This window comes from Telopea speciosissima, chromosome 5 (assembly GCF_018873765.1).
Source record: "Telopea speciosissima isolate NSW1024214 ecotype Mountain lineage chromosome 5, Tspe_v1, whole genome shotgun sequence".
Lineage (NCBI taxonomy): Eukaryota > Viridiplantae > Streptophyta > Magnoliopsida > Proteales > Proteaceae > Telopea > Telopea speciosissima.
The window spans coordinates 1,420,570-1,432,501 of NC_057920.1; the positions used below are offsets into that span (position 1 = coordinate 1,420,570).

At 37.0% G+C, this 11,932-nt stretch overlaps 1 protein-coding gene across 4 annotated transcripts; it reads right to left on the bottom strand.

The window, feature by feature from the left end:
- Positions 1-1,447: 1,447 nt before the first annotated feature.
- LOC122660812 (phosphatidylinositol/phosphatidylcholine transfer protein SFH12-like) lies at positions 1,448-8,495 on the bottom strand. 4 transcript variants are annotated; one of them, XM_043856048.1, is made up of 15 exons: positions 8,271-8,495; positions 7,715-7,861; positions 7,038-7,299; positions 6,198-6,297; positions 5,826-6,092; positions 5,450-5,527; positions 5,241-5,342; positions 5,092-5,141; positions 4,755-4,854; positions 4,550-4,645; positions 4,264-4,353; positions 3,575-3,698; positions 2,795-3,183; positions 1,738-1,808; positions 1,448-1,627 (listed from the first exon to the last, which is right to left on the bottom strand). In XM_043856048.1, exons 2-15 carry the CDS (start codon positions 7,758-7,760, stop codon positions 1,582-1,584), a joined length of 1,821 nt encoding a protein of 606 aa, XP_043711983.1. In that variant the 5' UTR covers positions 7,761-7,861; positions 8,271-8,495; the 3' UTR covers positions 1,448-1,581. The 4 variants fall into 4 exon arrangements, with proteins under 4 accessions (XP_043711983.1, XP_043711982.1, XP_043711984.1 ...); XM_043856047.1 differs by having other exon boundaries at positions 4,264-4,371; XM_043856049.1 differs by having other exon boundaries at positions 1,734-1,808; positions 4,264-4,371.
- Between the last annotated feature and the right edge of the window lie 3,437 nt (positions 8,496-11,932).

Below are 11,932 nucleotides of genomic sequence, written 5' to 3' on the forward strand. Positions count from 1 at the left end.
ACTCTTAGTTTGCAAGTACCACCGCGCTCCATCCCTTTTCCTTAGTTTTTGGATCGTAGCTGCCATCAGTTATTAAAATGGTTTTGGTAACCGAATCAATGTTGCTATAAAATGAAAAGACTCAGAGGGCTTAATGATGAGCTGGTATCCTTAAGGGGAGAAGTAGTGTAAAACTTATGAGAATCTTGCATCCCAAAGCAAATAGGTCCTGCTGGCAGGAGAGCATAAAAATGTGTTTTTTTTTATCGAGGAGTTGGATAGGCAAAGAGGAGCGATAGAACAGTATCGATCATACATTGAAGAGCAGCAAGATCATTTCGCATGAAGAAGAGAGAAAGATAAAAACACAAAGGTGCTAGTGTAGCCTGCCTCCGCACGGGCTGGCACATACTATTTATTTTTGGAATTGGAAACCATGGGCATGAAGCGCACCACAGCTCACCAACTGCACTCATGCAGCTGTTGGTGGGCTGACACATACTTGTCTTGCTAGTTACATTATAATTTTCTTTGATGGCGACTTCTTGCATTTTGAATACCACTTTAGAAAACGGTGTATCGGATTGTTACCAAAAAAAAAAAACAGTATCGGATCGGGTGTATCAGCCTATCTATCCATATAAGTATCGCTTGTGCCCGACATTGATCCCAATACCATTTTTTTTAAAATCACGCCTCAAACCAGTTCATAAAATCCAATTTCATTGGTATTTGCAAACTTAATTCCCAGTTAAATGTGTCTTTGGAGATGATATGAGGAAATAGGATGAAGGAATGCTTGTCCTATGAACAGCTAGGGTTTTAAAATTTTAAATTTTTTACTTCTTCATTTTACCTCTAATTTTTTTTGTTTTCCCCACTTTTTAAAGCCATGTGCACGTGGAAGGACAGGACTTATACCAATTTATCCAACCTCCATGTTCCTTTGCCACCCTCAACCAGCAAAGGTGCAGATGGAGTTGCTGTCAATTATGTTCCAAACTCAGCAAATGTGCTCCTCACCCACTGATCTTGGCTTGTTATGAAATGTGTGCTACTTCTACTTCTCTCCACACATGGATTAATTTAATTAAATCTCTATAATGTTGGTAATTCTTGTTGAAACAAATGAAAATTCGATTCCAGAAGTTCCGAGAGGCTCAATGAAACAGGACTAGTATTCAAGGTTGATGTAAGCAGTGATTATGCTAATCCATTATTGATTTTGAAACAACACCTGATTCCCCCACAACTAGAGTGGCTTGTGGAATGTTTAAGTGGATCAAACTGAAACCTCTCTTGGATGTTTGGATAAATTGAACTAAATATATCAGAAAGCTTTTCAGACCACTTTCGATGGCCCCTACTGCATTGTTTCATTTTTAGCTGGGAACTACAGGTAATCCATTGCCATGATCAGTTTTATTTATGAATTTAGTGGTAAGTGTGAAAGAATGATAAAGTATATATTTATCAGAACTTTTGATTGAATTTCAGTATTGTAAATATAGGTCACAGAGCACTTGAATGGTTTTGAAGAATTGAGAATCACAAACATCACCATTTTTAACAAAATTCACGTCTTTGCCTCTCTTCTGAGCATCATACAGTGCCTGCTGTCTCTCCCTTTTTACCAGCAGAATAGATTCTGTATTCACAGGCCAAAAAACTAAAAAAAGGTGAAAACACTTAAAATTGATCTGAATAAACAGATAGAGAATCAATTAAGAAATATTCGGCCATTGATGACTTACCGACTTCTTCTTCTTCTTCTTCTTTTCAAGGTAGGCCATAAGCTCTTCCTGCCGTGCAAGGGAATCCTCAAGAGCCTGCACAAGCACAAATTAACTTGAGTTATTAGTGCAGAAACCTTTTCTTTTTTTTTTTCCTTAACTCCTTGCCTTATGGGGGGAAGGAGGGACTGCTCTTTTTTCTAGTATTTTATTCATTATCTACGTAACCTAGTAAACTAGAATCACTATTTTGGTTTTATTTGAACTAGGCTTATAAAGACATCAATCACTCCAGGGATAAATCCCTGTAAGAGTCGAGGTTATTTCTCCCCAACCCCACTTATATTGGCTTGGAACATCGACCAATAGCAAGAAATAAAAAAATATATGCACATAACATATATACAAGTATTATTTCAGTTCTCAATCTCATGGTTGGAGGAGTGACTGAGTTTTGTGAGAGCGACAACGTAGTTTGACCAAACTGCATATTCACAAGATAAAACATTTTGTTCTACCAAAGGATCAAATAAATTTTACTTCGAATCCTGTGTCTGCTGATTTATACTATAAGATTAAAAAAAAAACATTTACAAGTGCTACTTTCTGAGAAAAAAAAAACCACCTGCTCCACCCATCTATGCAGTATGTTGTTCTGGACCTGTACCACTGCAGCCTAGTGTGAGGGAAATGTTTGCTTGTATAAATCACAGGTTTACTATAAAATATAAAGCATTTCCTATGTGCAGGTTCTCCTAAATTTGGAACTTTTTCAAAAGGGAAGGAGTTTTCTGCCTGGGAGTGTGGCCTACGCCAACACTCCCATATGTCTATCTCTCTCCTCCTCAAAACAAGGGGGCAGAGGTGTCTTTTCATATAAAGAGGAGAGAGAAAGATTCATGGGAGTGCTGGTGTAGTCCACTCTCCCAGGCAGAGTTCTTTTTCCCTTTTCAAAATTACAGAAAACAACAGAAAAAGGCAAAAGCATACCAAAACAAAATTTTAAAGAGAAAAAGAAAATTCAATAATAAACTATAGGGACTGGGAACAATGGAAAATTTAATGGAAAGTACTGATCTTACCTTTTTGGTTGCCATAAGCTCTTGCTCAAGGGCATCAACACGGCTTACAGCAGCATTAAGCATTTCCTCCTTCTCAGCTGGCATTGCTGCAGGCATGCTTAGAACAGTCACCTTCTCTTCCAATTCAGCCATACGCTTCATGACAGTCATGTATTCAGCCTGGGAGATGGCAGGCCCAGGCAACTGCTGGTGATGCATCTGGCCTTTATACATTGTGTCAACACAGTAAGCAGAGCTGGAGTAGAGACTTGCATCTGTGAGCTTCTTTGGCATGTTGCGTGATACTCGGATCATAGTGACAACGCCCATAACCACGGCCATGATCCCAGTGAAGATCTGACCACTAATTCCATCGGAACCCTTACAAGAATCATCCATAGGGTAGCAACCTACAATTTTTTAAGTATAAAGTGATGGTGATGTGCTTTGGAAACAAATAAGCTGACAAGTAATTCATTTGTATTCCTTCAATTTGGTTTTCTCACTCAACTTAGTGGCAAAGAAAAAAAATGGCAGTAATATAAAGGAAAATCTGGACAAGCAGAACAAATACACAGTTATCCTTTTTGTAAACACTCAACAGGATTATCAAGGTCCTCCATGTATAACAATGTCAAAAGTAAATTAGCACATAATTCGGAAAATTATGGCAGGCCAATAATAAATTAATGTTGATCCCCGACCTAGATGAATCGCCTTAGTGAGATCCAATGCAAAGAAGACACTGTGGATGAGCTATCACTACATAGACATACAGAGGAACAACTAAAAACCATGTACCTTTAGAGAGTGCCAGCTTATTATTTTCTACTGCTTTATGCCAAGTTGCATCCACACCCTTATCAACCATTGGGATGAACTGATCATACCCATAGTCGCCATGGTTATTTTTGCCAATATGAGCCTGCAGGGAATGTTTTTAAATATTGGGATGCTATCGAACTTTAAAATTGATAATAGAAATGAAGTAACAAAGGTGAAAGAAAACTACTATGCCAGAATTCAAAATACTTGGGATATTCATGCATATGAAAGGTGAAAGATTTCTCTTTTGTGAACATTTCCACGAATTCCCTAATTACTCTAAGATAACAAAGAAGGCTGAACCAGGCAATACATGTAGATTGAATTGGAATGAGGGTAGCTAGTAGTTGGTCCATTTCAACCACTCTAGAGTATCCAAATTCTCATCTATTTTTAGGAGCCCACTGTTGGAAATAGGAACTCAATTTTAGATCTAAAAACGACATGAATATGTTTATGTGACACTTTCTGAACAAATGAAGCTTCAGACATCCTCCTGTAAATGGAATTCCAGGAACGCACTGAGGACATTTACATTAAGAGGAACAAAGCCTCCAAAGTCTGCTCCTAAAGTGGTCAATAGTCCAAAACATATTTCAAATCCCAGTTAACTCAACAAACAAAACAAAAGCCTGAGTCAGCTGTGGAAGCTCTATAAAACTTACTTCTTCATGAACAGGAGAGAGTTGTGGATGCTCAATGTACTCCCTTTGAAGTTTGGGTGAGGGATATCGCATATCATCAGCATCCTTCCCCTTCACAGAATCACATTCCTTGATATATTAGAAAAAAATAGACGAAAAAGAAAATCATCAGCCACAAACTTGTTGCAGACTCAAGGTTAGGAAGACAATAGATAATTTGGCCTTGAAAATATATTCAATGAGAATCAAGAGAACAGAGGTAGAGCACTAGGTGTGGGAGGAAGACAGGTTCCAAGTACTTAAATACCTTTGGATACAATATTTCATCCTCAGAAATTGTCTTCTCATCAGCAATTGGTGCCTCAGTTTTTTGTGTACATTTGGCATCACCATTTTGAATCATCTGCTTATCAGGATATCAACTGCAATATTAATACATGATGCTATTGCTATTTGATATAAATAAGAACATAAGACCTCATAAAGAGAAAGGGTAAAATGTGCCAGATAACCTTCAATATATCTGGGTCATTCCATGGACCCTTATCAGAACACATACAGCCACCCTGATCAGCACAAGTACAGGTACCGCCTAAAAACTCTGGCAGTTCACTGATACAAAGCCAGGAAACAGAAACAGCGGTGAAGTTTGATTTAAAATAAGCAAAACAATGAAGAAACTACTAGTTAAGAAAGCTAACAACTCGATCTATTGTTAACTACACATTTAACAGCCAAAGTTAATTAGTAACTACACATTCAGCAGCCAAGTTTCTGGATTACATAATAATGAGAAACCAAAATTGTAAAAAGAAAAATATATATTGCATTAATCATAGAACAACTTACCTAGCATCAATTACTTCAAGCAATTTGCTCTGGAACTTATTCCCAAGAACCTGATGGGTAACAACCAACAGCGGTTAAAGTGGATTTGCTCGATCCAAACAAGCAACAGACAATGGAATGACAAGGTAATGATATTAGTAGCAACTTACATGGATCTTAGCTGTAGTTTTGGGATCAAGGAAAGTCTTAACAGTGTTCCATAGAAGTCTAAATCCAGGACCTGCATTAATGATGAACATGCGACAAAGGGTCTGCAAAGGAAACGGAAAATTTCCATACCATATCACCAAAACTCTTCTCTGCAGTAGCAACTTAAAAGTGGCAGCATATTAATTTGACCAAGAATAAATATAAGTACCTCAGGATAATAGTCACCATCAATCTTCTGAAGACGCACAATAAGTTCCCTGGCAGATTTGTTGAAATTTTTGAGTCCCTAAGACACCAATTCATATATTAAGCATGGTAGAGTGGGAGATTATGTGTTACTTAATATAATAATAAAACGAAAAAACTCTCCTGGAAAGAAAATTACGAGCTACCCATTTTTTTCCACTCTCCCCTCCCCCCCAACCAACAAAAAAAAAAACAAATTGCCCTCACTAACAATTTATATAACTATTATCTGTCATGCCCAAAAATCAGGAGTCCAAGGGAAGTTGTCACTAGAATATTAATGTCTAAACCCCAAATACGCCTGTAATAACAAAATAGGTTTAAGGATCCTCACATACCACTCCTTGCACATCCAGTATGGTTGTGCTTTGATCAATGTGCTTTTTTGCTGCAAGAGAACAAGCTGGGAACTTAACAGCAAAAGTCCTCTCAAACTCTCGTACGTGATAATTCACATACCGATCCATGGTAGTGACTTGCAATAGCTTGGTGGCATCAACTTTTCCCAGGCGCTCAATGTAAACAGGACGTCCATCCTTATCTACTCCGTGATGTCCTTGGGGATAGTGTTGTAGGACTTCATTGAGTTCTTCAAATTCAAAATCCTAAAGAATAGTGGGAAATGAGGAACATAAGCCACATTAGCAGCAATCTACTGTCAGATTATTCAATGAACAGGACTCTTTTAACTTTCGACTGCCACTTTATACCTCCATGATTGTGTCAGCACCGAATTCCTTCCTCCACTGGATCATGTCAGCCCACATTTGCTTTGTCTTCTCGATGTCAAATTTCCTAGCCTTCAAGAATCTACATAATTAAGTAAAAGTTAATTTCTTAAATAGGGAAGAAGTACTTCCATGATTGCTTTAGAAGGCCATTCTAAAATTTATGTTACAATTACTATAACTAAAGACCCCTATATGAGGCCATCTTGCTTTCACTGACTTGCTAAATGAGTGGAACTAAACTTACATACTACCTTCTCTGCCTACATCTGCATTTCTGTCATCCATACTCTTATCTTAAATAATTAAATGAAAGGAAAAAGAATGCTGCCTGGTTGCGCGACCCCTACATCCAGACACATGAGCACGTGAAATTACAACCCCGCCCCTGTGAAATAAAAAATCCCATCCATGTTGATGCCCTTGCGTGTGCTCTCATTGGCCCCGCACTGGTGCTGGGGCCATGCGACCAGGCTGCGATCTCTTGTCCATAAATGAATAAGTACTATTTAAAATCTTTCAACATTCTTCCAAACTTTCCTCTCTGTGATACTAATGTCTAAAGAGATATCTTGTCATTTGTGTATTGATATGATATGTCTAAGTTCATCACTCACTATAATAATAACCATCAACTTACTTCAATTAAGTGTGCATTGTTGGTTTTTGTTTTATTCTCTGGAGGTTTTGACAATAAAGAATCTCCTAAAATTTAAAAAAAAGAAAGAAAAGGATTTCCTCTTTTGCAACACAACCGATAACAAGGTTTGCAACCATGCATCATATATAACTATCTCAAAGGAACATTGAAGATAAAGTCACCTAAGCATCATATGGTAATCATCATGTTTAGAGGGCAATAATTCATCCAAGATAAGTGCTTGACGGAATGCATCGACTGCCTGCATCTCCTCTGCATCATGCACATCCTCAATGGAAACAGACATAACTCTACTGCTTCTCCTACCCCTCTTTGTCAGAGAATGCCTGAACTTGGTGGAGGCATTAATAGCTTTCTGTTTCAAAGACCCGATCCTAGTCTTCCTCTCATCCTCTGAGTTTTCCATCTCGGGTTTTTCGAGACCTGAAAACAAAGAATGAAAAAGTAAAGATATCAACAATGCTGCCTGCCATTCAGACGGTAAGAGAAATATATTGTAGAATCTTATATGGATCAGACAGAATGTGTTTTTTTTATCATCAGGGTGCATGGAAACTATGTATTATATCTATTCTGGTGGAGTCTAAAACCCTGATTGATGAAAACAATGATCTACATGTTAATTTTTAGTTATACCATTGCATTTAAGCAGTTTTACATGTCTAAAGGAAAGAAGAGAGCTCCACACAACCATTTCTTTAGTTTCACAAGAATCATTACATCAGAAGGGGTTATTGGAAACAATTACTTACCAGACTTTCGTCCATATCAGTTAAAATGTATACTTTAAAGTAAATGAAAAGAAGAAACACAATGAATTTACAATTAAATTTCTTACCAGGTCTCAAGGAACGCTCGAGAGGTCCAGACATTACTTCACACATGATTATTGCTTGCGAGCTTGCTCCGTTGAGACAGTAAAGGGCAGGAGAATCAAGCGCTCATATTAAAGATACGAGAGTCGAAGGGCCCCGCCAACAAATGCCTGCATCACACACAGGGTAAACCTCAGAATGCAAGAATACACTATCACAACCATTATTATTCATGTGCAATAGAAAGAGGGCAGGTAGGGGAAGCAGTTTCCCTCCACTTATTGCATCAGACAATAGAAAACCCAATAAATCGAGGAACCAAGCTCATGGATTTCAAATCATCCACAAGCACTAATGAAAACAGAAACAGAACCGATGGGATCCATATCACACAGAGACATTGGACAATAGATATATCCATAACTCAGAAAAAAGAAAAAGATTAATACACGAAAGAGAGACTATTCAGATTCGAGTTGAAACCCAGAAACTGGAGCTAAGATTCACAAGAACAAAACAGAAACAATAGCAGAGAGAGAAGAAGAAGAGATAGGGGGAGGGGGGAGTCAAGAAAATTACCTCTGACGAAAATGTGGAATTCAGGAAAAGAGAAGCATATAAATCACCGAATAATCCTCTCAAGGGTCCCTAAGAAAACGGAGGACGGACAATGAGGACGACACGACGCTGAACAAACAAAGATGAGAGAGAAAGAAACTTCGATTTCTTGTTTTGTTTTTTAATTTTCGGGTTTGTTTTATTACTTGACGAAGTCTCCTGCCATTTTCGTTTAAAGCTTTCTGTTTGTTTCTCGCGGGGGAGAGAGGAAGAGAGAGAGAGAGATCTACCTAATCGATAATCGATATTCGAAATGCGAGCCACTCCATTCAAATGTTAACAGCCCTTTCCAACCAACCTTAACTAATTCCACAACAACGTCCACATTTTCCCGGCAAAGTTACTCTATGGCAATCCATTTTATTACTTTATTCCTCACTGTTCCTATGCGGTTTCATTGCAAGGCAAACGATTTTGGTCACCCTCGGGAACCTATAGTTAGTTAGCTCACCAGCCCAATTTGACGAGCAGAAAAAAGTATCTTATGTAGGGTAATCCTTTCTTGTACTTGTATTTTCGAAGAGGGTTTCTCTCACAACTTCTCCAATTCCTAAAGCTCGGTAGTGCGGCAGTGCTGGGTGGAGATGCCAACACATGGCAGTTCGGACATCCAAGTATTGCCATGTGTTTGAGCTGCCATGTATCGACATCTCCACCTAGCACTGCTACACTGTCGAGCTCTAAGGAATTGGAGAGGATAATTTTCCCTCATAACCCTAGTTTGAGAAGGAATTTACATACCACATCTATGGTTGTTCTAAAAAAAATCTTTCTCCTAATAACTACAAATAATTAAATTTTCACATACATTTGTTGTCATCAATGATTGATTTATGTGTCTTTCTCTCTTCAAATTCAAAGTGTTTTTAATAGTTCCACATAAACTACATTAATTTTAGGGAAAAAATGATCGTATGAGGGTGCAGCTCCTGCGCCTAGGTACGTAGGGTAAAATGACCACCCAACCCCCTATGAAAGGAGAAAATCCTGATGCTTTTGTGTGCGCTTCCATTTATCCCTGCATTGGTACAAGGGCCACACTCCCAAATAGAATGAATTCCCTTAACTTTAAAATGCAAAATTCAATCATATACCATCTCATCTACTAACATGCATATTCTCGTAGTCCAAGCATAGGCATGCCTTATCTTGCAGTACTTAGATTTTTCGATGCTTTGATTTATCACTTCACAAAATCCTTTCAAGTATGAATTATATGAACTTGATGGAACCTTGGAATCTTCCTATTTACAATACTTTCAACCTTGTTCAAATTATCATATGTGAGTACTATACATTCCATATGATGGATGCGACCATGCACCTTTCTCGACAGCTAAGAGAACCTTTCCCTAATATTTATAAATTATGGAAAAGACTTCCCCACAATGTCACAATGTAATTTAAATTTCATATGAATATTATTATTATATTTTGAACGTATAAATCTTACATGGATGATACTTTTATTAGGAAAGCCACTGGTGTGAGGTGTAGATTCCTCCCTATATTAGAACCCTCTTCCATAAATTATTGTAGTATTAAATAACTATTACTTTTAATTAATTTATTATCATCCAAGCCGAGCAAAAATCTGAGTTTAGGTTTTTAGCTTTGGAGAACAGTGTTGACTTGACCGTACATGGAGTTCTTCCCTATGATCCAAAATCAATGCACAGCGCGTGTTAATTTATTTATTGAGATGTTGAAAACTGAAAAGCATATAGAGCTGATTGGCAGAATGGCAGATGGGTTTTGTGGTGGTCCCCTCTGTGGATTTATTATTATTATTATTATTATTATTATGAGAAAGGGTTAGGCACGCCGCAATGGAGATGGTGGGATAGAAGGATAGAGGGTCACTTCTACAGAGATGGGAGAGAGACAGTCTTAGGTTGGACATAGCGGTGTGCCCAACCTTTATTTTATTATTATTTTTATATTGTGTATAACGTGAGAAACAAAGTGACGTAAGCCATACACATGTAGCATTTAAAAATTGAGTCACTTAGGTCTTGATTGATAACAATTTCAAAGTTGAGTCACTTAGGTCTTGATTGATAATAATTTTGCTTCTGATTCTTTGATTCTGAATGGAATTGAATTTTTTTTTTATTTTATTTCATGACTCTTAAGAATAAGATCGTTGCTTCGTAAATATTTCTGAAATTGATTTCGGAATAGATTCCAAATAAAATTAACGTGTGGTATACATTTGATAGAATCACTTCAATCCCTACATTGATAACCATAGAAATGCCATTTTAATTGTGCAAAAATCATTTTTCAAGTTTCTAACAAAAGCAGAATAAATAAAAACATTATTATTTACTAAATTGTTGTCACGGATACCAGTACAATCGTTGATTTTGATAATTTAAATTAGGGTACATTACACATCACCCCCTGGTTTTTGAAAAAACTCAAATCACCCTCTATACAGTAATGGTGTTAGTGTGCTGTTAGTTATTGGTGTGAAAAGATTATTTTACCCTTGTACTAAAACATTATAATTAAATTTATAATACTACCCTTCCTTCATCTTCAACATTGGTCAAGGGTACTTTAGAGATTTAAATTTATTTAACTAGCTGACATCATCACTTGACAACATAAAACTAATGGTAGGGACCAATTTATCATATTGGGGTCTAAACCATGAGGTGATTTGAGTTTTTTTCCAAAACCAAGGGATGATTTGAGTTTCATTTGAAAACTAGGGCGTGATGTGTAATTTACCCTTTAAACGATTACATTACAATCACTTCACGAACTATATATATATATAACGAATCATGTAATCAACCCCTCGGTCTACTTCTCCTTTGTAGATATCCTTCACCCACGTAAATGACCATGAATGCTTTGTCTCTACCAGACATGTGTAAAATTGCCGATTCAGATTATTTTTTGTTGGGGAAGTCCTCATGTCCATCCAGCCATTTACACATAGGTGGATGAATATCATTCATTTTCCGCAAGTATTAATGAGCCTTACAAAATAATTAAGCATCTCATAAAGTATGTAATGTGAACATTTCCATTGATGAGTTGATGAAATAAAAAAAAAGTACTTAATGAATACAAACTATATTAGAGATGTTCACTCCAAATTGCATAAATAAGTTAAAAATCCAAAATCCAACAATGTTCAATCCAATCAAAGCTGTTGCATTCTGTGACGGTTTGCCATTTGATTCGCTATATACTTCTTTAGATCATGCATCTCCTTTGCACTGTCACGTGGATTATTAGATTTTGCAATTATTCCATTGGCTGCCTCAGATGCAATAGACTCTGTCTCTTGTTTCTCATTGAAAACTTTGTAAGCGTTTAATCTAACAAATTCAATGTCTACTATTTGCTCATCCCTAAATATAGTTACGAAGAGCACAACATGCAATTAAGATGAAGCTCTGAATCTTGAGGGGGTAAGGAGGCATAGACTTTAAAATATTAAATTGAGCTTTTAAAACCTCAAATGCTTGTTCAATCACATTTTTTAAAGTTGAATATGTATAATTAAACAATTCTTTTGGGGTTCTAGCAAGTTTTCCCCTCCCCTGTAATCTCGCAAGTAATATATCTCTCCCTTAAAAAGTGTCAAATAACCTCGAAAAATC